The sequence below is a fragment of the Pseudophryne corroboree genome, chromosome 5 (genome assembly GCF_028390025.1).
Source record: "Pseudophryne corroboree isolate aPseCor3 chromosome 5, aPseCor3.hap2, whole genome shotgun sequence".
NCBI classification, from domain to species: Eukaryota; Metazoa; Chordata; class Amphibia; order Anura; family Myobatrachidae; genus Pseudophryne; species Pseudophryne corroboree.
Genome location: NC_086448.1, coordinates 101056300 through 101081918, shown reverse-complemented (window position 1 = coordinate 101081918; position 25619 = coordinate 101056300). Strand labels below are relative to the sequence as shown.

The 25619-nt window shown below is 47.5% G+C and overlaps 1 protein-coding gene across 4 annotated transcripts in view; it reads right to left on the bottom strand.

Moving 5' to 3' along the window:
* Positions 1–25619, bottom strand: part of CFAP69 (cilia and flagella associated protein 69) — a 225618-nt gene that overhangs the window by 35828 nt on the left and 164171 nt on the right. For all 4 annotated transcript variants that reach the window (XM_063921509.1, XM_063921510.1, XM_063921508.1 and 1 more), the window contains 4 exons: positions 19747–19865; positions 17154–17272; positions 15478–15559; positions 12022–12214 (listed from right to left, as the gene is read on the bottom strand). In XM_063921509.1, the coding sequence (XP_063777579.1) occupies positions 12022–12214; positions 15478–15559; positions 17154–17272; positions 19747–19865 (513 nt within the window). The remainder of the gene's footprint in view (positions 1–12021; positions 12215–15477; positions 15560–17153; positions 17273–19746; positions 19866–25619) is intronic.

Below are 25619 nucleotides of genomic sequence, written 5' to 3'. Positions count from 1 at the left end.
GGGCGGAAAATCATGTGATAGCACTGTCAGCAGTGTTTCATTCCGGGAATGGAAACTGGGAAGCAGACTTCCTCAGTAGGCACGACCTCCACCCGGCAGAGTGGGAACTTCATGGGGAAGTTTTCCACATAATTGTAAACCGTTGGGAATTACCAAAGGTGGACATGATGGCGTCCCGTCTGAACAAAAAACGGGACAGGTATTGCGCCAGGTTAAGAGACCCTCAGGCAATAGCTGTGGACGTTCTGGTAACACCGTGGGTGTACCAGTCGGTGTATGTGTTCCATCCTCTGCTTTTCATACCTAAGGTACTGAGAATTATAAGACGTAGAGGAGTAAGAACTATACTCATGGCTCCGGATTGGCCAAGAAGGACTTGGTACCCGGAACTTCAAGAGATGCTCACAGAGGACTTATGGCCTCTGCCGCTAAGAAGGGACTTGTTTCAGCAAGTACCATGTCTGTTCCAAGACTTACCGCAGCTGCGTTTGACGGCATGGCGGTGGAACGCCGGATCCTAAGGGAAAAGGCATTCAGGAAGAGGTCATTCCTACCCTGGTCAAAGCCAGAAAGGAGGTGACCGCACAACATTATCACCACATGTGGCGAAAATATGTTGCGTGGTGTGAGGCCAGGAAGGCCCCACGAAGAAATTTCAACTCGGTCGATTCCTGCATTTCTTGCAAACAGGAGTGTCTATGGGCCTCAAATTGGGGTCCATTAAGGTTCAAATTTCGGCCCTATCGATTTTTCTTCCAGAAAGAATTGGCTTCAGTTCCTGAAGTCCAGAAGTTTGTCAAGGGAGTATTGCATATACAACCCCCTTTTGTGCCTCCAGTGGCACTGTGGGATCTCAACGTAGTTCTGGGATTCCTCAAAACACATTGGTTTAAAACCAGTCAAATCTGTGGATTTGAAGCATCTCACATGAAAAGTGAACATGCTCTTGGACCTGGCCTGGACCAGGCGAGTGTCAAATTGGTGGTTTTTTTCTCAAAAAAGCCCATATCTGTTTGTCCATTCGGACAGGGCAGAGCTGCGGACTCGTCCCCAGTTCTCTCCCTAAGGTGGTGTCAGTGTTTCACCTGAACCAGCTTATTGTGGTGTCTTGCGCCTACTAGGGACTTGGAGGACTCCAAGTTGCTAGATGTGGTCAGGGCCCTGAAAATATAGGTTCCAGGACGGCTGGAGTCAGGAAAACTGACTTGCTGTTATCCTGTATGCACCCAAAAAACTGGGTGCTCTTGCTTTTAAGCAGACTTTTGCTAGTTGGATGTGTAATACAATTCAGCTTGCACATTCTGTGGCAAGCCTGCCACAGCCAAAATATGTAAATGCCCATTCCACAAGGAAGGGGGCTCATCTTGGGCGGCTGCCCGAGGGGTCTCGGCTTTACAACTTTGCCGAGCGGCTATTTAGTCAGGGGCAAACACGTTTGTAAAATCCTACAAATTTGATACCCTGGCTAAGGAGGACCTGGAGTTCTCTCATTCGGTGCTGCAGAGTCATCCGCACTCTCCCGCCCGTTTGGGAGCTTTGGTATAATCCCCATGGTCCTTTCAGGAACCCCAGCATCCACTAGGACGATAGAGAAAATAAGAATTTACTTACCGATAATTCTATTTCTCGGAGTCCGTAGTGGATGCTGGGCGCCCATCCCAAGTGCGGATTATCTGCATTACTTGTACATAGTTACAAAAATCGGGTTATTATTGTTGTGAGCCATCTTTTCAGAGGCTCCGCTGTTATCATACTGTTAACTGGGTTCAGATCACAGGTTGTACAGTGTGATTGGTGTGGCTGGTATGAGTCTTACCCGGGATTCATAAATCCTTCCTTATTGTGTACGCTCGTCCGGGCACAGTACCTAACTGAGGCTTGGAGGAGGGTCATAGGGGGAGGAGCCAGTGCACACCACCTGATCCTAAAGCTTTACTTTTTGTGCCCTGTCTCCTGCGGAGCCGCTATTCCCCATGGTCCTTTCAGGAACCCCAGCATCCACTACGGACTCCGAGAAATAGAATTATCGGTAAGTAAATTCTTATTATAGTAGCAGGTTTCTGACAATAGTAACTTGGTTGTCGGATGAAAGAGAAAATTGAGCAGTGAAGTCCTTTGTATTACATTCCGTATAATCAGAATCAGCTTTATTGGCCAGGTATACTTGCGTATACTAGGAATTTGTCTTCGGTTTGCTATACAACAGCCAAGTAGGTAACAGATAAGCTGGGGGTCATTCCGACCTGATCGCTAGCAGGCTACTTTTAGCACTGCTGCGATCAGGTAGCCGCCGCCTACAGGGGAGGGGGTAGTCGCTGTGCAGGGCTGTGCTCGCTTGTGCAGAGAGCTGCACAAACAAAAGTTTGTGCAGTTTCTGCACAGCTCAGGACTTACTCACCCGCTGCAATCATCCAGGATGGAGCTGACGTCAGGGCACGCCTGCGTTTGGACGGACACTCCCTGAAAATGGTCAGTTGACACCTCCGGCCGGCCTCTTCCTGTCAATCTTCTTGCAATCGCTGGTGCGATCGCTTTCTGACCCATGCGCAGGCGAACTACAGACCTGATCGCACCGCTGTGAAAAATGGCAGCGTGCGATCAGGTCAGAATGACCTCCGATGTCTTATAACAGTTCTCTACAGTTACTACTCTGCAGTCTTGTATTACCTCTCCACCTCTGGCAACTCGCAATCTACTTAGAACTGAAGAGGGTTTTGTATAGGAGTCCACGCGTTTCCCGAACAGTAATCCTAAAACCATAACATATTATGCTTTTGCTACCATTTATTAAAACAAAGGATTTTCTAAAGCTGTGTTCACACTGAGTGATATATCGTCTGTTCATATGAATGGACAATATATATCACTAGCGCGTCGGTGGGTCTGTACACCCAATATATCTGTGAGCGATGTCATTCACAGACATACACACAGTCTGATGTCCGGATTCAAATGTTAACGTGCCCCCTATCTATCGTCTAAAGTGACAGGAGAAAGAGAGGCGATATTCAAATGGCCCCAGTTATCGTGCTGATCGCGCCCAGTACAGTCGGGTTTTGGCATGCAAAATACCTAAACCCTTCTAAATTAATGGTCTCTTTACATGCATTTCAGCTCGCTACCTCTGGGGGTAGCGAGATAAAATGAACTTGTCGCGCCCGTTGGCAGTAACATTAGAATAATGCCGGCGGGCGCGATAGCGTCCGGGAGGGGGGAGACAACATTTGAATCCGGCCCACAGTATTGTACTAGACCTGAAGCACAGCCAATGCCCGATATATCTGCATATAGTGGCGCATCTGGCTGTGTTTACGGGCAATCCGCTAACCGCCTGCACACTGGCTGCAGGGACTGATGTTAAAGCTGGGTGGACAAATTCAAATGGCTGCCCATCTGTGACGTCAAGACGACACATCAAACAGCCAATCGGTAAGTTTAGATGCTTACCCGAATCAGCCACTCAGTCGATGGCTCCAGCAGTTGATATATATCTTGGTACAGTGTGTATCCAGCTTAAAGGACTCTGTTCTTAATATTTTATTTGTATAATTAAAATACACTCATAGTTCACTCATGGTAAGCAGTAAACAGCAAGCATTAAAGGCCATTTACAAACTACAATATACATGCAATACATTTCTAATTCTATACCTCACCACTGGGAAAAAGAAAAATGCAGGTGTACACTCTAAGGAATAAACACTGGTAATCAGAATAATTATAATAAAAGCAGAGTAAATTTGAGGTGCTTAGCATAATTTTGGCCAAAAATATGGGCCCACCAACCGCATCTAGGTGACTTCATCTGGTGGGTCCCTAACACTAAGGTTTAAGTCCGGGGCACAGGACCCCCCAGGCCAGCTCAAGCCAACCGCCCCAAGACATCACAGTAGTGAAAGGTTCAAGTGTTAAAAGGTGTTACATTAGTAAGAAGCAGCAGCTATGTGTTGAGAGTGTTATATAGGCGAAAGGTAATAGTTAAGTGTTGAAAAGTGTTACATTGGTAAAAACAGAATTTTAATACCTACCGGTAATTCCTTTTCTCCTAGTCCGTAGAGGATGCTGGGGTCCATTTCATGACCATGGGGTATAGACGGTTCTGCAGGAGCCATGGGTACTTTAAGACTTTTCAAGGGTGTGAACTGGCTCCTCCCTCTATGCCCCTCCTCCAGACCTCAGTTATAGGAACTGTGCACAGGGAGACGGACATTTTGAGGAAAGGATTTACTTTTATACTAATGGTGAGATTCATACCAGCTCACACCTCAACCATGCCGCACAACATAGCATTCAACATAACACACGCCAACAGGCATGAACCATTTACAGCAACATGCTGAAAACAAATGTAATACACTTGTGTAACTAACTGAACAAAACTGCAGGTAAAGTACGCATTGGGTCGGGCGCCCAGGATCCTCTACGGACTAGGAAAAAAGGATTTACCGGTAGGCATTAAAATCCTGTTTTCCCATACGTCCTAGAGGATGCTGGGGTCCATTTCATGACCATGGGGTTTATACCAAAGCTCCAGTAGAGTGCGGATGACCTTGCAGCACCGATTGACCAAACTTGAGGTACTCATCGTTCAAAGTGTCAAACTTATAAAATTTAGCAAAAGTGTTTGACCCTGACCAAGTAGCTGCTCGGCAAAGTTGCAATGCCGAGGCCCCCCGGGCAGCCGCCAAGGACGAGCCCACTTTCCTAGTAGAATGGGCATTCACCGACGTAGGTAACGGCAATCCAGTCGTAAAATGAGCATGCTGAATCGTTCCTCTGATCCAGCGCGCAATAGTCTGCTTAGAAGCAGGACACCCAACCTTGCTGGGAGCATACAGGACAAACAGAGCCTCTGTTTTCCGTAACCAAGCTGTAGAAGCAGGACACCCAACCTTGCTGGGAGCATACAGGACAAACAGAGCCTCTGTTTTCCGTAACCAAGCTGTTCTTGCGACATAAATCTTCAAAGCTCTAACCACATCTAGAGACTGTGACTCAGTGAAAGTGTCAGTAGCTACTGGCACCACAATAGGTTGGTTTATGTGGAAGGACGAAACCAGCTTTGGAAGAAATTGTTGACGAGTTCTCAACTCTGCCCCAGCTTCATGAAAGATCAGGTAGGGCTCTTGTAAGACAAGGCCCCCGACTCAGACACCCGCCTTGCGGATGCCAAGGCCAAAAGCATCACCACTTTCCAAGTGAGAAACTTCGATTCTATCTCCTGCAGAGGTTCAAACCAATCTGATTGAAGGGTCTGCAACACCACCTTAAGGTCCCATGGTGCCACTGGAGGCACAAATGGAGGCTGGATGTGCAGAACCCCTTTCACGAACGTCTGAACTTCTGGAAAGGAAGCCAATTGTTTTTGAAAGAAAACTGATAAGGCCGAAATCTGGACCTTGATTGACCCCAATCTAAGGCCCGCATCCACACCAGCCTGCAGAAAATGGAAAAAACATCCCAACTCACACTCTTCCGTAGGAGCCTTCTTGGATTCACACCAAGACACATATTTTCTCCAAATACGGTGGTAATGTTTAGACGTTACTCCTTTCCTGGCCTGAAAAAGAGTGGGGATGACTTCCTCGGGAATACCCTTTCGGGCTAGGATCCGGCGCTCAACAGCCATGCCGTCAAACGTAGCCGCGGCAAGTCTTGATACATACACGGCCCCTGCTGTAGTAGGTCCTCTCGAGGAGGAAGAGGCAGAGGATCTTCTATGAGCAACTCCTGAAGATCTGGATACCAAGCCCTCCTCCTTGGCCAGTCTGGGGCAATGAAGATTGCTCAAACTCTTGTTCTTCTTATTATTTTGAGAACTTTTGGAATCAGTGGAAGTGGAGGGAAAACATATACCGACCGAAACACCCACTGGGTCACCAGTGTATCCACTGCTATTGCTTGAGGGTCTCTCGACCTGGAACAATATCTCTGAAGCTTCTTGTTTAATCGAGATGCCATCATGTCTACTTGAGGAACTCCCCAAAGACTTGTCACCTCTACGAAGACTTCTTGGTGGAGGCCCCACTCTCCTGTATGGAGATCGTGTCTGCTGAGGAAGTCTGCTTCCCAGTTGTCCACTCCCGGAATGAAAACTGCTGACAGAGCTCTTACATGTCTTTCTGCCCAGAGTAGAATCCTTGTCACCTCTGCCATTGCCGCTCTGCTTTTCATTCCGCCTTGCCTGTTTAAGTAAGCGACTGCTGTTACATTGTCCGACTGGATCTGCACGGGATGATCTTGAAGAAGATGTACCGCTTGTAGAAGGCCGTTGTAAATGGCTCTCAATTCCAGAACGTTTATGTGAAGGCAGGTTTCCTGACTTGACCATTTTCCTTGGAAGCTTTCCACTTGTGTGACAGCTCCCCAGCCTCGGAGACTTGCATCCGTGGTTATTATGACCCAGTCGTGAATCCCAAACCTGCGTACCTCTAGTGAGAGTGCGATGTTCTGCACCAACTGTTCCCTGGATCTCGCTTTTATCAGGAGATCGTCCAGATAAGGATTATATTGACTCCTTTTTGACGAAGGAGAACCATCATCTCCTCCATCACCTTGGTGAATACCCTCGGTGCCGTGGAGAGTCCGAACGGCAATGTCTGGAACTGGTAACGGCAATCCTGTACTGCGAATCTCAGATAAGCTTGGTGAGGAGGATAAATGGGAACATGCAAGTAAGAATCCTTTATGTCTACTGACACCATGAAGTCCCCCTCCTCCAGACTGGAAATAACTACCCTCAGGGATTCCATCTTGAACTTGAACCTTTTCAGGTAGAGATTCAGATTTTTCAGGTTTAAAATCGGTCTGACCGAGCCGTCCGGCTTCGGAACTACGAAGAGGCTTGAATAAAAACCTTCTCCTTGCTGTGACAAGGGTAACAGGACAATGACCTGATCCTGACATAATTTTTGAATTGCCAATGTTACTGCCTCTCTTTCTGGAAGAGAAGCTGGCAAGGTCGATTTGAAAAATCGGCATGGGGGGACGTCTTGAAACTCTAGTTTGTCCCCATGGGACACTATTTGTAAGGCCCATGGGTCCAGGCCAGATTGAATCCAGATTTGACTGAAAAGTTTCAGACGTGCTCCCACCCGAGCGGACTCCCGCAAGGGAGCCCCAGCGTCATGCTGCAGATTTGGCAGAAGCAGGGGTGGACTTCTGCTCATGCGATCCGGTAGACGCTGCGGATTTCTTTCCTTTCCCATTCCCCTACCTGCAAAAAAGGGGGAACCTTTGGCCTTTTTGTATTTGTTGGCCGAAAGGACTGCATGTGAGAGTGATGTGTCTTTGTCGCCGGTGTAGGAGCATAGGGCAAGAATGTCGACTTACCTGCGGTAGCCGCCGAGACTAAAGCATCCAGCCCATCACCAAACAAGGCCTCACCTTTATACGGGAGAGCCTCCATATTTCTTTTGGAATCTGCATCAGTATTCCACTGGCGAATCCACAACACCCTCCGAGCCGATACTGCCATGGTAGCTGTTCTTGATCCCAAGAGACCAATATATTTCATGGTTTCTAGTACGTACGCAGCAGCGTCTTTGATATGACCTAATGTTAGGAGTATCTCGTCTCCATCTATTGTGTCAATGTCTAATGACAAGTTTTCTGACCACTTCTCAATAGCACTACTCACCCACGCACAGACAATGGTAGGCCTGAGTAGTGTCCCATTGGCCACATCAATAGATCACCTCACTCAATTGTGCCTGTCGGCTCCTTAAGTGAAGCCATTCCAGGCGCAGGGAGAAACACCTTTTCTCTTTTATGACAGGGCCCTGTCTAAAAAGCGGGGTGACTCCCACCTTTTGGAAAAAGGTAAGCTGCCTGAATTCCTTTTGGGAATCTGAAATTTCTTTTCAGGTTAAATCAGACTCCCTCCAAGAGACTGTTCCTGAGGTGGAGGGAAAATTACATTACTTCTTTACTAAAGTAAACCTCTCCTTGTGGTAAAAGAGGGGCTTTGTAACTTCTAACACCACTTTTATAGCTAAAACATGTTTTGAATGCTTTTTTGCTAATTTAGGACCTATTCCCCTGGAATCACTAGTGTCGACACAGGAAACAGAGTCCGTGTCGGTATCAGTTTGTACTTGCAAATTTGTATGTGACCCAGAGGGGCCCCTTAGGATGAAAGGCAGAACTATTAAAAATCACATCTTCAACAGATTATATTCAGTTTTTTGTATGAGATTCAGTAGTGATTCACACTATCATGTAACCTTTCACTCAGTCAGGCTCTTGGTGTCATATTACACCTCTGTGTCTCTAACATGTCTTCCACAGAGGAAGAGATTCCCTGCCACAGACATGTCACACACGTGCTCAACCACACCACAGACACTCCGGGACTTATAGAGGACAGACCCACAGTAAAATCTGTCAGAGGGACACTAATAGGATTTGCCAGTTCACAACCCAGCGCCAGTAACACAATGTCTGTGAACACAAAATGCCCACTGACATGCAGCGCTTTTATAATGCTAATCACACAATTATATAGCACCAAATTCACTGTGGCCCCCCCGTTTTGCACCCTGATACTTGTTCAGTAGTGGAGGAGGACCAGCGTTGTCTCTGCAGCCTGAGGAGAGAGAGAAAATGGCGCTGAGCAGTGTGCTGGCTGACTGAGTAGGAAGCTCCACTCTTCAATGGTGTGTTTCTCCTCAGCTTTTATGAGGTAATTTTTTATACTGGCAGGGTTAGGACTGTGCCTCAGCAACTTATGCCCCTTATTTATGCCAGTTTCCATAGGTTTCATGCTGTCCAGGGCGCCCCCCGCACCCTGCTGTGCCTGTGTATGTGTGGGCAACATGGCGCGCTGCGCTCCCGCTAGCTGCGCGGTACCTTTAGCCGTCACTTTCTTGATTGAAGATCTGTCTTCTAACACTCACCTGTCTTCTGACTTCTGACTCTGTGAGGGGGGTGACGGCGTGCTGGTGGAGTGAGCATCTTGGCACGGCTAGCGTTCAGTTCCCTTCAGGAGCTAATGGTGTCCTGTCAGCCAGAAGCAGAGCCATGAAACTCTTTAGGAAGTTGGTTCCTACTTCTGTCCCCTCAGTCCCACGAAGCAGGGAGACTGTTGCCAGCAGTTCTCCCTGAAAATAAAAAACCTAACATAAGTCTTTTCAGAGAAACTCAGTAGAGCTCTTCTGGAGTGCATCCAGTCTGCCTGGGCACATTTCTAAAACTGAGGTCTGGAGGAGGGGCATAGAGGGAGGAGCCAGTTCACACCCTTGAAAAGTTTTAAAGTGCCCATGGCTCCTGCGTACCTGTCTATACCCCATGGTCATGAAATGGACCCCAGCATCCTCTAGAATAGGGGTGGGCAAAATACGGCCCGCGGGCCGGATGCGGCCCGCAGACCGATCCTGCCCGGCCCACTGCTTCCCACCAGTGCGCAATGACAAGCGGCCCGACAGGCTGAGCTGCTTGTCATTGCTCTGCAGTACCTCCAAGCCGCCGGCGCCTGTCTCCCCTGCTGCTGCTGCACGGCGCCTGCCACACTGTCATCTTCTTGCCTTGTAGCCTCCCCCTCCCGCCTCCAGTGACAACGGCAGCGTTCATGTTCAGCCAAAAAGGGGGCGGAGCTATGCGCCGGTGAGGGGGCGGGGTTACACGGACCTCAGGGGGCGGAGCTACATGGGACAAGAACAACTGCTACAGAGCCTTCCTTCGTTCCTGCCACTGCCAGCCAGCCAGATAAGTTAATGGAAAAAGTGAGTAAGAGAAAGAAAGTGTATTTGTGTGTGTGTGTGTGTGTGTGTGTGTGTGTGTGTGTGTGTGTGTGTATATGTTCGTGTGTGCAGGCAGTGGCGTCAGACTGATTTTAGGTTGGGGGGAGATCTTTAACGCTCGCTGTACCACCCCCAAACCCCCGACCCCCCGTGTTCTGTCACTGACTCAATCCCACATGTTCTGTCACCGTGTCACCCCGTGTTCGGTCACCGTGTCACCCCCCCCGTGTTCTGTCACAGTGTCACACCCCGCGTGTTCTGTCACCGTGTCACCCCCCGCGTTCTGTCACTGACTCAACCCCACATGTTCTGTCACCATGTCCCCCCCTGTGTTCTGTCACCGTGTCACACCCCCGTGTTCTGTCACTGTGTCACACCCCGCGTGTTCTGTCACCGTGTCACACCCCCCGTGTTCTGTCACTGCGTCACACTTTTCCCCAGGGGCCATAAGACACTTACGTAATGTGTGTAAGTGGCGCTGTGTGGCATAATTTGAATAATGGAGACTATTGTGCAGCCTAATATGAATCTGTATTATTTTTTGGCCACACCCCTTCCCCATGAAGCCTCGTCCCTATATTTTTGGTACGTGGGGTAGCTGCTATTTTGTGTGCGGCCCTCGAATACTGACAGGAAAGTGTCAAGTGGCCCCTCAGCTGAAATAATTGCCCACCCCTGCTCTAGAACGTATGAGAGAAAGAAAAAAAAAACAAGTTTTAGGGATGAGTTTGGGGCGTGGGGACCGTGGGTTGGTGTGACCTGGCTGCTTTGGGGTATCATATTGGCACCACTTTTCAACACTCTAATTATGACCTCTCAGTACATCTAATTATTATCCCCCCAGTCTAACCCTAACCCTTCTCCTAGTGTCTAACCCTAACCCCAGTACTTAACTGCAGATTCTGACTGCAAGGATCCTGACCACATCCCTGTTTAAGTAGCTCTGACTGCTTATCTTTCTAAATCTCTGTAATCCATCATTTCCACCTACAGTATGTGCATCGTTTACTTATATGTGCTTCCATTACACAGTGAATCTGTAACTCCAGCATACAACTACTCAAAGATTTGTTTATAATTAAAAAGAATGGGACTGTTATTATGTTTTCTATCCTTTTTATAAAGCTATAATGAAAGAAAATTTGGTGCCAATGCACACTCCACAATACCAAGTACTGCTAATCAGAATAATTATAATAAAGTCCGCAATCTAACATAGAGCTAAGTCAAGGTTCTTGGAATACTTTTCAGCCAGAAAATACTAGCCCACCAACCAGCGTCTAGGTGACCTCATCTCTGGTGGGTTCCGAACACTAAATTTAAATCTGAGGTTCCCGGATTAGCATAAGGCAGATAGTAGCGGTTGGAACAGGAAGATGGATTCAAAACTTTGAAATACTTAAAAAAGGTATTTCTGTAGCAGTTGGCTGGCATGATATAAAATGTTATACATATAGGGCCTGATTCATAGTTGTATGGTCTTGTACAGCCGCAGGGAAGCATTGCAATTTCGTACATCCAATATGCAGAGGGCGTCTCAGAAGAAAAGACGCCATCAGAGATCACAATCGCAACTAAAGCCGGGTACACATTAGACAACATCATGGACGATGTGCCCGATTCCGACAGATCAGTCACAATATCGTCCAGCGTATATGCACTATGTCGCTGACAATGCGCGTTCCTGCACGTCGTAAGCAGCCAAATGCAGCATGGCCTCCACTCCAACCCGCCCCCCCCCACCACCACGTCCATCGCTCTTCGCTGCTGGCATCAACAAGTGTGTATGCACTTGCCGATGCCACCACGTACTGTCGATGACGATATCGCCAGGCACACAAATAATCTAATGTGTACCCAACCTAACTGTAGCTATGTTTCCAGCATCAGCCATCTGAGTAAGCCAAAGCTTAGTCAGACTGGCCACCTCCTGCCTGCTAGCGAGGCCGGGAAATCTGTGCCCTCTGACGCAGATACTAGGTGCCGGAGATTCATCTGAACTTGGTGTCCACAAAGCATACGCACACCCACAAAACAGTTCTCTTGCACGAGCGTCCGTTCACGAAGATATGTAGGCAGCCTTTGGCTGTTAACGAGAAATTATGCGTCACATACAAGATTCTGTGACTCAGAAGCAGGCCCTTAGTGTCTAATGAATGCTGAATTTGAAAAATGTTATTTCACGGTAACCGCTGTACTATAAGAGAACGCATGTCTGAACAGTCTGCTTGTAATCCACTACTATCCTAACATCACTCTTTATCCAGCACACTGTACTTACCAATAATACGCCCATAGTGGTCTCTTTTCACGCCCAGCTCCTCCTCTTCTTGCTTCCACAGCAGGACAAGCAGTTTTGGGGCCGACTCATTATTTTTCCCCCGCCAAGTTGTAATGTGTGAAATGGTTTTCGGATTATCACAGAATTCCACCAGTATTCCGAGCACCAGGTTGGTCAGACTCTTCAGATTAAGCTGGGGAGGAAGGAAATCGACTGTGAAAAGGGCACTGTCTGTCATACTGTAAACACTTTAAAGATTAAAAACATACATTATATGAGACATTCCGCCTGCAAAGCTCTGTCATTCGAGTACAGCATATCATGGATTTACAATGACTTGTATGCTAGAGGCCCTTGATTTGGGCGCAACAAGTTTTGGGGGCACAGGATACACATTGTTCTGCTTAAGCGAAGCAGCAGGAGGCCTAATTCTTCATTATTAGATTGTCACTTGACCACCACAAGCAGGTGAGAATTCCCAACTGCCTCGTACCATAATCTTATTATATGGCAGCAGACACCACAGGAAGATAAACATTGGTCTCAGAGCTTTATGCAAATCTGATTATGGCTTTATCTTATTATGCAGTGTGTATATAAACTGACAAAGATAGGAGCAGTTTGAATTATTGCCTTGAGTCAGTAGATCTCAAACGTTTTTGAATCACGGCGCCCTAGAGTATCAGAATTATTTTTACGATATCCCTAGGGCAAAAGTTTCTTATTGAGAAATTTTGAAAGAAATATTGAATTAAGTACATTGTGTATATACAGTATGTCATCCTTAGGTTCAGTTATGTGGCGAGGCACCAGCACTGGTTTTGCCTGTTGAATTGGTCCTGGACCAGCAATCCAAGGCTCCCCTACAAGTGTCCCGCTGCACCCCAGGGTGCCATGGCATGCAGTTTGAGAACCACAGCCTTGGGTGATAAAATATAATGCCCTGGAATTGCACTAAAATGAAGTTGTAGGAGACTAGCACAGGTCTTGCACCTGCTGGTAGTAGGTAGTTGGTAGACAACATGCCTGGTCTACCAACTACCTACTACCAATGGGGGGTGCCTGGTGCGCACAGGCACCCCCTAATGTCTGGCACTCCATCAAGCAGTGTGCAGTGATCACTGTCATTCTTGTCCCTGCAGCCTACAGCCCACCACCCAGTCAGGACTGTTCACAACCATTACTTTACTGGCCGGCGCCGCACTGCATGGGTGAACAGACGGAGAAACCTTCTTCAGGCTCCACCTCTTGATGACGTGATGCCGTGCCGCCTCCAGGCCATAGGACCGTGCTCTCTCTCCTCGTGTTCCAAGGCAACGCCGGCCACAGCATTCTTCTTAGGTGGAGAGGACGACGACCTGGACCCGGATGATAAATTGTGTAAGGACCAGGTGCACAACTTTGGGCATTATGTAAGGGGAACTCCTACTATTTGTATAACATAAGGGGCACGATTATTGTGTGTGCATTACGAAAATGCACGTCTACTTTGTGTGCATTGAGAGGGGCACGACTACTGTGTAGGCATTATGTGAGCGGCATGACTACTGTGTGGGCATTATGTGAGGGGCACGACTTCTATGTGGGCATTATGTGAGGGGCGCGACTACTGTGTGGGCATTATGTAAGGGGCACGACTACTGTGTGGGCATTGTGTTAGAGGCACAACTACTGTGTGGGCATTGTGTAAGGGGCACGACTACTGTGTGAGCATTGTGTAAGGGGCACAACTGCAGTAGGTTTTGTGTAAGGGGCACAACTACTGTGTGGGCATTGTGTAAGGGGCACTACTACTATGGGCACTGCGTAAGGGGCACTACTACTATGGGCACTGTGTAAGGGGCACTACTACTATGGGCACTCTGTAAGGGGCACTACTACTATGGGCACTGTGTAAGGGGCACAACTACTGTGAGCATTGTGTAAGGGGAACAACTACTGTGAGCATTGTGTAAGGGGCACAACCACTGTGGGCATTGTGTAAGGGGCACAACCACTGTGGGCATTGTGTAAGGGGCACAACTACTGTGACCATTGTGTAAGGGGGAAAACTGCAGTGGGCATTGTGTAAGGGGCACTAAAACTATGGGAACTGTGTAAGGGGCACATCTGCAGTGGGCATTGTGTAAGAGGCACTACTACTATGGGCATTGTGTAAGGGGCACTACTGCTGTGGGCACAGTGTAAGGAGGACTACTACTGTGGGCACTGTCTGTAAGTGGTACTAGACACAGAATGAAGGGAGGTGGAGGCTGAGAGACACGGAGTGAATGGTTGGAGGCTGAGAGACACAGAACAAAGGTGGACAGGCTGAGAGACAGAGTGAAGGGTGTGAGGCTGAAAGACACAGACTGAAGGGTGGGAGGCTGAGAGACACAGAGTGAAGGGGGGAGATTGAAAGACACAACGTAAGATGGAATGTGAGAGATGCGTGGCAGGGAGACACAGGCAGAAGATGATGGTGTGGATGAGAGACGACACAGGGAGGGGACAATGGTGTGGCTGAGAGACGAATCAGGTAGGGGAGGAGATGGTGTGGCAGAGAGACGCAGGCGGGAGATGAGGGTGTGGCTGAGATACACAGGGAGGAGATGATGGTGTAGCTGAGAGACACAGAGGGCAGGAGGTGACACGAGTCTGCTTGAACCTCTGTTGCATGATGATGATCTTGGTTATATTCCTACACAGTCATCTTCTGGACTATGTTATTTCCTTCATGAATAGTGATTACCTACTGAAGACGCCGTCTGCCCAGGGAGGACATTTCTTCTGAGGGTCCACGTTGTGAGAAACCACCATATAGGTAAGGTGCATATGGAATGGAAAGGAATACTCCCAGAGTGATGAGAAACAGGTATCGTGTCACATTGACACGCCCCCATTTGCAGTGGCCACGCCCCTTGTGTTATGTGATTTATATTGCTTTGAGTGCCAATAGGCGGTGCTAGACACTCCCAATAGGCGGGACTACACACGCCCAGTAGGTGGTGATAAACACGCCCCTCCGACGGTGCACCTCCTCATAAAATGTCCTGCGCACGCCTATGGCTGGCCCGCGATGTATGGTAAACAACAAGGTCAGCAAGAACAGATAAGACTGTAATGGTGTCTGCCGCACTTTCTGCCAGCAAGCATAGCAATGGAAGGTGAGCAGGATGCCAAGGAACTGGCCGGACAGCCTGACCGCTGGACTTCAGGTAACTGAATATTAGAGACTGTGTTTTGCATTGGAGGTTCCACCCAAAACTAAATTTTCATTGCCCATAGCAACCAATCAGATTATAGCTAACATTTTTCTATTGCATCCTAGAAAATGATAAACGAAATCTAAATGGTTACTATGGGCAACATCTCCACTTGTCTGTTTTAGAATCTTTAGTAAATCTACCCCCTAGAGTCGCTTTGAGTAATGTAAAAGGGCTACAAATAAACCTTCTAATATACTAATATACTTACTGCTAATAAATCCAAAATGATAAACATGCCCTTCTGTTCAAGGAAATAGTCTTCTAAGGGAAAACATCCTACAATACAAGACCTTAAAAGAAATAAAATAAAAATATAATTAAAAAGACACAAAAGAGTCATAAAAAGCATTTCTCTTCTAACAAGGGGATGCAGTTACTTTGCTGGCAGTCGGGATCCCGGCGGTCAGGATATCGACGCTGGAATCCCGACTGCTGACAATACCGACAGCCGGAATCCCAGCTCACAGGGGCTATTCCCACTCGCTGGTGTCCATGACACCCATAGACTGGGAATAGAACCTGTGGAGAGTACAGCAAGCCACCAAGCCCGCAAGGGGACTCTTTGCGCTCGCTCTGCTGCCGGCACACTGACGGCCGGCATCCCGACAGTTGGTAATTCATTCTGAACACCTAACAAGACCCAGAGAGAGATTAATCACATCTCTGAGGCACAAGGAACTTGTAACCCCGTGAATGGACAGACTGCACTTTCTGCCACAAGAAAACTGCCTCAGCTGTGTGCTGGAGACAGCTTATCCGCAGCCAACACAGACAAACAGGCAGTAAATGCAATCAGTAAAACAGGAATAAATAGAAGTGGTCATAACTCATGTAAACTGTTACCTGGGGAATCCTAGAAAGTATTAATTAGTATTAGTAGAAAGACCAAGAACTGACAATTTCTCAAATCATTCAGCACTTTCTACATTTTCTTTATCTTCATAAATACTGCTAATAATGAGTTATACACTTATTTTAACTCTTCTAAAACATATTAGAGATATGATAAAAAGGTCCAATAAACAGAGTATTATTCTCTATACATATACATAGGAAACATGAATAATAGGAGTCCTTAGAAAATATATTATACCCATAGCTTCTTATCTATCAATAACACGTCATATGGCTGGTACTACTGGTAACAATTTTATATAGACTGGATTAAGGTAGAGCTCTGATGGATTATGGTTCTTATATAAATCTACAATGCCCTTGGAGTAACCCCAAATATTCCCTTCAAGCCCCAGACATTAAGCAATCTTTAAGCAATGAAGGATGGGCCATAAACCATGGCTGGTTGGCCATCTGTGACACTCAAGCATTTCTGTTTAAAAAGCTAGGTGACAAAAATGGGCCTCTGGAGCCTATAGCAACATACGGGATCAGTGCGAGATCCAGGCGGTCGGGGTCCCGGCGGTAAGGAGACAGACGCCGGGAGCCCGACAGCCAGAATCCTGGCGGCGAGCACAGCGTGTCCACTCGCGGGCTCACCACGCTTCGAGGCCCGGTGGCGACCTACGCACAGGTTTCTATTCCCCTCTGGGTGGTGGCGTGGACTACCACCCAAGAGGGATAACTAGCAGGTGGTCAGGACTCCGACCGCCGGTATTTCAGCTGGTGTCGGGAATCCGGCGTCGGTATTCTCACCGCCGGGATCCCGACAGGCGGTCAAATGACTGCCTCCCCAGCATACATGAGCCCCTTGTTCACTTCATCTATATACAACAGTAGTTTCAAATGTTATCTACAACTCATAAATTATTGGAAGGGATCATGACCTCATTATTATTTTATTGTAATAACGACCCTTATTACGCAATAATCATTACAAATTCTCATTATTGAAGCTTTCAAAGGCCTTTTTTTTTTATTAATACTTACCAAATGCAGTCGAGTGTGCAGAAAAGAAGTTTGTTGTGACCTAACCCACTGTGAAGCATAGAGGGGTCCATCTTGAGGAGCTGTAATAGCACATCCACCCCTTCTGTTCCAAACAATTCCTAAACAATAACAAGATATTTGAAGATGACGCACAAAACATCAACAAAAAAGCATTACTAACAATAAACATATAGAAGAACTTGCAAGTTTTAGGGGCTTATGTAATAGCCTGTGAGTTACAAGCACTGGTGGAATTCCAGTGAGTCTGCACCTATTTTTAAAGTGGAAATCAGTTACAATACAAACAAAACTTGGGTTTTGTCTTTTAAATCACTGCCACTTCAAATATACAGTCAGACTCACTGAAATTGCATCCACATCTGCATCTCGCAGAAGGAAGTGTAAAGGTCTGGAGCCCAGGAGGAAGTGTGATAGCCTGGGACTCAGGAGGAAGTGTGATGGCCTGGGAGTCAGAAGGAAGTGTGATGGCCTGGGGTTCAGAAGGAAGTGTGACTGTCTGGGACTCAGGAGGAAGTGTGATGGCCTAGGGCTCAGGAGAAAGTGTGATGGCCTGGGGCACAGAAGAAAGTGTGATGGTCTGGGGCTTAGCAGGAAGTTTGATGGTCTGGAGCTCAGGAGGAAGCGTGATGGTCTGGGGCTCAGGAGGAAGCGTGATGGTCTGGGGCTCAGGAGGAAGTGTGATAGTCTGGGGCTCAGGAGGAAGTGTGATGGTCTGGGGCTCAAGAGGAAGAAAGATGGTCCGGGGCTCAGGAGGAAGCGTTATCGTATGAAGCTTAGGATGAAGTATGAAGAAAAAGTGTGATTGTCTGGTGCTCAAGAGGAAGTGTGATTGTTTGGTGCTCAGGAGGATGTGTGACAGTCCGAGGCTCTTTTGATGGATCCTGAGGCGGAGTTTTGCACAGAGTGACTGACTTCTGAACCAAAAGGGCTACCACAGTATTTTGCGGCACCATGCAATACCATCTGGTCTATACCTAGTTGGTCAAGGGTTCATCCTAAAGCAAGATAATGACCCAGAACATAGTACCACACTATGACAGAACGGGTTGGGTATGCGTGACCGGCGCTGGGGATCCCGGCAGTCAGCATACTGACCGCAGGATCCTGGTAGTGGAATGCAGGAAGGGGGGCGAGCGCAACAAGCCCCTTGCAGGCTCTATGGGTGTCGTGGACACCCACGAGTGGGACAAGCCCCTGCTAGTCGGGATTTAAAGGGGTGCAGGATTTAGCTGTCGTAATGTGACCGCCGGTCACATAACTACATCCTGACAGAACTACAAGGAAAACAACAAGTTGGTGGGCTTCAAGTCATGGAACAGCCAGCACAGTATCCAGACTTACACCCTATCAAGGATGATGGATTCTCCGTCACTGGAAGAGGGTACGATAGAAATATTTTATTTTATTAAACCATTGGGTAACACCTTTGAACCACCTTAAAACCATTAAATACAGAATTAATTCAATAATGGAGGATATCCATTTAGATTCAAATAACATTTATTTTATATACATTTATAGTACATTTAAAGCATTAAAAGTACAAACCAATTTCTGTCATGGATAAACAAAATATTAAAAAATATAAAATGTTTTTGCTATTTATAGATAATAAATTGATATATAAGAAATGAATATTTAAAAATACCTACCCGGATACTATAGGTACCAACGAGCCCTTCAATGCCCCACATGCTCGTACTTGTGGTTCTCCAAGTACTGGCATGCGGTGGAGTCCTACTGCAAAAAAACAATATTATTTAAAAACTCAAATGCTGTCAACTCGGCACCCACACACCAGGGGTGCCGGGGATAGCCCCAGACTTCAGCACAGGCCTTGGGTTCTCTGGAGGAGGTTGGGAACCCCTTTATTGGGAGGGGTACTCACTTTCCCAGCAAACCCTGGCCTGAGCTAACAGTTAGGGTGGTTAATGCTTCGGGCACGGGATTGGAATGAAGTGACTGCTGGCTGCGAATAGTTGTGATACAACATGCCGCATCACAGTAAGATGAGCATACAGTAGCTACATTTGTATGTTATTATGCCTATTTGCAGCCATGCCAGGAACATATAGATGCTCTATCCTGTGGGTCCTGAGTGCACAAAGTTTAACCCTTGCTAAAATAACTATTACATTAGTGAATACACAACATACCAACTTATGCATATTATTTAATAGTAAAATAAGCCATAAACACCAGATACTACATATTGGGGGTAATTCCAAGTTGATCACAGCAGGATTTTTTATAGCAATTGGCCAAAACCATGTGCACTGCAGGGGAGGCAGATATAACATGTGCAGAAAGAGTTAGATTTGGGTGGGTTATTTTATTTCTGTGCAGGGTAATTACTGGCTGCTTTATTTTTACACTGCAAATTAGATTGCAGATTGAACACACCCCACCCAACTCTAACTCTCTCTGCACATGTAATATCTGCCTCCCCTGCAGTGCACATGGTTTTGACCAATTGCTAACAAAAATCCTGCTGCGATCAACTTGGAATTACCCCCATTATAAAGGCAGTGTGACCTTGGATATCACATTTGGTACAAAAGACAATGCAAACCTTTTTGTGGAGGTCACTCTCGCATACTGAGGACAAAATGAAGAGGATGTCACACTGCATCTCCAACTGGACAGTGCCGTCACTCCCGTCAGCTCTTGCCATGGTATGTTTCAGCAGTCCTGATCACAACAAATAAGCATTTCAGTGGCCATGGAATTTGAGGAGTTGTACACCAGCAGAAAAGGCACCTGACTTTGTATTTGTGCCTGTATATTTAGATGGTATATAGAAAAGAGGATTATTTTGGTACTTACCGATAAATCCATTTCTCTGAATCCACTCGGGGACACTGGAGATATCTTAAAACAGCTGGGGTGTGAAGGGATGCAGACCGGAGGTAGCACAATATAATAACAAAAAAATTATGCACAGCTGGCTCCTCCCCCTTCACGCCCCCTAATCGCTCCAGTTTGACGCAGAGAAGAGGGAACATGAAAAATCAAGATCATATGGGAAGGAACCAACCGTACCAACACGTCGAACAGTAACCAAGAACAATTAATCTAATAAACAAACTGTTTGAACTAAATTTAACAAGGACATGCAGGCGGGTGGTCTTCTGTTTGCCGGCGGTCGGGCTCCCGGCGCTCAGTATACCGGCGCCGGGAGCCCGACAGCCGGCATACCGACACTTATTTTCCCTCGTGGGGGTCCACGACCCCCATAGAGGGAGAATAAAATAGTGTGGCGCGCGTAGCGTGGCGAGCGCAGCGAGCCCGCAAGGGGCTCATTTGCGCTCGCCAAGCTGTCGGTAAGCCGGCGCCGGGATGCTGGTCGCCGGGAGCCCGACCGCCGGCCAGCCGTAGTGAACCCCATGCAGGCTGACAGCACCGAGGCGGGTGTCCAGTGTCCCCGAGTGGATTCAGAGAAATGGATTTATCGGTAAGTACCAAAATCCTCTTTTCTCTTTCATCCACTAGGGGACACTGGAGATATCTTAAACAGCTGGGGACGTCCCAAAGATACTCCCACGGGCGGGAGTGCTGTCTGGAAACTGAAGTCCAAAACTTGCATCTCTAGATGCAAACGTATCAAACTTGTACCATCGAGTGAACGTGTGTGTAGATGACCACGTTGCAGCTCTGCACATTTGGGTAGTGGAGGTACCTCTAGCCACAGCCCATGAAGCACCCACTGATCTAGTAGTATGAGCCCCTACTTTAACATGGAACTTTCTTACCACTAGAGAGATATGCCTGCTTTATGGTTAGTCGTTTCCATCTGGCCAAAGTTTGTTTCGAAGCCGGCCAGCTCTTCCTGGGACCATACTACAAAACAAACAAAGCGTCTGACTTCCTAAAGGAATGTGTGGCCTGTACGTACACCCTTAAGGCTCTGACCACATCCAAGGTTACGTCCCCGTCTGTCAATTCCTGGAAGGAGGGGACCACAATTGGTTTGTTTATGTGGAAACCGGAAACCACCTTAGGTAACAAACTCCGCCTTTGTATGAAGCTCCCCTCTATCTTCATGAAAAACTAGGAAAGGACTTCTACATGACAGATCCCCTAACGCGGAGACCCTCCTTGCTAAAGCTAGGAACAGGACTACCTTCCAGCTCAAGTATTTCAGATCTGATTTTTCCAAACTCTCAAAAAATGCAGATCTCAAACATTCTAACATCAAATTTAGATTCCACAGGCCCGTGGGAGGACGTAAAGGTGGTTGTATTCTCAAGACGCCTTGTAAAACTGTCTGGATCTCCTGCAAGGACACCAGACGTTGTTGAAACAGGATCGTGAGGGCTAAGACCTGGACCTTTAAGGATCTCAATCTCAAACCACCATCCAAACCATTTTAGAGAAACCGCAAAAGCCTAGAAAGGCTGAATTATCTGGGTTTCCAACCCCTAAACTGGCACCAGTCCATTTACTTCTTCCAGATTCTATAATAGTGTGCTGCAGTAACTGGCTTCCTTGCAGCTAACATGGTAGGAATAGCCAAATTTGGAAAACCCTTGTTTCTCAGTATCCTGGTCTCAAAAACCACACCGTCAAACATAGATGTTTCAGATCTGAGTGAAGGAATGGACCCTGTGACAACAGGTCCTCCCTCTGTGGCAGTTTCCAAGGATCTTCCGCCAGAAGTCCCCTCAGGTCCATGTACCAACTTCTGCGAGGCCAGTCTGGTGCTAATAAAAATCACCGACGTTCCTTCCTGTTACACCTCTTTCAACACTCTTGGTAACAGGGGAAACGGCGGGAAGATGTACACTAGTTTGTATATGTCCAGGAGATCGCCAGCGCGTTCACCGCCTCCGCTGCTGGATCCCGCATCTTGGCCACATATCTTGGCAGGTGCTGGTTGTTCCGAGGGGCCATTAGATCTATCTGCGGTAGAGCCCACTGACGTACTACTGCCTCGAATACCTTGGGGTGTAGACACCACTCATCTGGATGCATCTCTTGATGACTGAGGTAGTCTGCCTCCAAAATGTCCACTTCTGGAATGAGGACTGCCGATAGTATTATGTAGTGCTTTTCTGTTCAAGACAGAATCCTTGTGGCCTGTTTTAAAGCCATGCAGCTTCTTGTTCCTTCCTGACGGTTTGTGTAAGCGGTTGCCGTCACATTGTCCGACTGTACTCTTACGTGCTGAGCCATCGCTAGGTCTTCCCTAGAGGAAGTGCACTGAAAATAAGATTTTACTTACCGATAAATCTATTTCTCGTAGTCCGTAGTGGATGCTGGGGACTCCGTCAGGACCATGGGGAATAGCGGCTCCGCAGGAGACAGGGCACAAAAAGTAAGCTTTTAGGATCACATGGTGTGTACTGGCTCCTCCCCCTATGACCCTCCTCCAAGCCTCAGTTAGGTACTGTGCCCGGACGAGCGTACACAATAAGGAAGGATCTTGAATCCCGGGTAAGACTCATACCAGCCACACCAATCACACCGTACAACCTGTGATTTGAACCCAGTTAACAGTATGATAACAACGAAGGAGCCTCTGAAAAGATGGCCCACAACAATAACAACCCGATTTTTGTAACAATAATTATGTACAAGTAATGCAGACAATCCGCACTTGGGATGGGCGCCCAGCATCCACTACGGACTACGAGAAATAGATTTATCGGTAAGTAAAATCTTATTTTCTCTAACGTCCTAGTGGATGCTGGGGACTCCGTCAGGACCATGGGGATTATACCAAAGCTCCCAAACGGGCGGGAGAGTGCGGATGACTCTGCAGCACCGAATGAGAGAAACTCCAGGTCCTCCTCAGCCAGGGTATCAAATTTGTAGAATTTTACAAACGTGTTCCCCCCTGACCACGTAGCTGCTCGGCAAAGTTGTAAAGCCGAGACCCCTCGGGCAGCCGCCCAAGATGAGCCCACCTTCCTTGTGGAATGGGCATTTACAGATTTTGGCTGTGGCAGGCCTGCCACAGAATGTGCAAGCTGAATTGTACTACAAATCCAATGAGCAATAGTCTGCTTAGAAGCAGGAGCACCCAGCTTTTTGGGTGCATACAATATAAACAGCAAGTCAGACTTTCTGACTCCAGCCGTCCTGGAATTATATATATATATATATATATATATATATATATATATATATATATATTTTCAGGGCCCTGACAACGTCTAGCAACTTGGAGTCCTCCAAGTCCCTAGTAGCCGCAGGCACCACAATAGGTTGTTTCAGGTGAAACGCTGACACCACCTTAGGAAGAAACTGGGGACAAGTCCGCAGTTCTGCCCTGTCCGAATGGAAAATTAAATATGGGCTTTTGTAAGACAAAGCCGCCAATTCTGACAATCGCCTGGCCGAGGCCAGGGCCAACAGCATGGTCACTTTCCATGTGAGATATTTCAAATCCACAGATTTGAGCGGTTCAAACCAATATGATTTGAGGAATCCCAACACTACGTTGAGATCCCACGGTGCCACTGGAGGCACAAAAGGGGCTGTATATGCAATACTCCCTTGACAAACTTCTGGACTTCAGGAACCGAAGCCAATTCTTTCTGGAAGAAAATCTACAGGGCCGAAACTTGAACCTTAATGGACCCCAATTTGAGGCTCATAGACACTCCTGTTTGCAGGAAGTGCAGAAATCGACCTAGTTGAAATTTCTTCGTGGGGCCTTCCTGGCCTCACCCACGCAACATATTTTCACCACATGTGGTGATAACGTTGTGCGGTCACCTCCTTCCTGGCTTTGACCAGGGTAGGTATGACCTCTTCCGAAATGCCTTTTCCCTTAGGATCCGGCGTTCAACCGCCATGCCGTCAAACGCAGCCGCGGTAAGTCTTGGAACAGACATGGTACTTGCTGAAGCAAGTCCCTTCTTAGCTCCCGAGGCCATTAGTCCTCTGTGAGCATCTCTTGAAGTTCCGGGTACCAAGTCCCTCTTGGCCAATCCGGAGCCACGAGTATAGTTCTTACTCCTCTACGTCTTATAATTCTCAATACCTTGGTTATGAGAAGCAGAGGAGGGAATACATACACCGACTGTCACACCCACGGTGTTACCAGGACGTCCACAGCTATCGCCTGAAGGTCTCGTGACCTGGCGCAATACCTGTCCCGTTTTTTGTTCGGGCGGGACGCCATCATGTCCACCTTTGGTCTTTCCCAACGGTTCACAATCATGCGGAAAACTTCCCGATGAAGTTCCCACTCTCCCGGGTGGAGGTCGTGCCTGCTGAGGAAGTCTGCTTCCCAGTCGTCCACTCCCGGAATGAACACTGCTTACAGTGCTATCACATGATTTTCCGCCCAGCGAAAAATCCTTGCAGTTTTGCCACTGCCCTCCTGCTTCTTGTGCCGCCCTTTCTGTTTACGTGGGCGACTGCCGTGATGTTATCCCACTGGATCAATACCGGCTGACCTTGAAGCAGAGGTCTTGCTAAGCTTAGAGCATTATAAATTTGCTCTTAGCTCCAGTATATTTATGTGGAGAGAATTCTCCAGACTTGATCACACTCCCTGGAAATTTTTTCCCTGTGTGACTGCTCCCCAGCCTCTCAGGCTGGCCTCCGTGGTCACCAGCATCCAATCCTGAATGCCGAATCTGCGGCCCTCTAGAAGATGAGCACTCTGTAATCACCACAGGAGAGACACCCTTGTCCTTGGATATAGGGTTATCCGCTGATGCATCTGAAGATGCGATCCGGACCATTTGTCCAGCAGATCCCACTGAAGAGTTCTTGCGTGAAATCTGCCGAATGGAATCGCTTCGTAATAAGCCACCATTTTTACCAGGACTCTTGTGCAATGATGCACTGACACTTTTCCTGGTTTTAGGAGGATCCCGATTAGCTCGGATAACTCCCTGGCTTTCTCCTCTGGGAGAAACACCTTTTTCTGGACTGTGTCCAGAATCATCCCTAGGACCAGCAGACGTGTCGTCGGAACAACTGCGGTTTTGGAATATTTAGAATCCACCCGTGCTGTCGTAGAACTACTTGAGATAGTGCTACTCCGACCTCCAACTGTTCTCTGGACCTTGTTCTTATCAGGAGGTCGTCCATTTTCTTTGAAGACGAATCCTCATTTCGGTCATTACCTTGGTAAGGACCCGGGGTGCCTTTGACAATCCAACGGCATCGTCTGAAACTGATAGTGACAGTTCTGTACCACGAACCTGAGGTACCCTTGGTGAGAAAGGCAAATTTTGGGACATGGAGGTAAGCATCCCTGATGTCCCGGGACACCATATAGTCCCCTTCTTCCCGGTTCGCTATCACTGCTCTGAGTGACTGCATCTGGATTTGAACCTTTGTAAGTGTTCAAATATTTCAGATTTAGAATAGGTCTCACCTAGCCTTCTGGCTTCAGTACCACCATATAGTGTGGAATAATACCCCTTTCCTTGTTGTAGGAGGGGTAATTTTATTATCACCTGCTGGGAATACAGCTTGTGA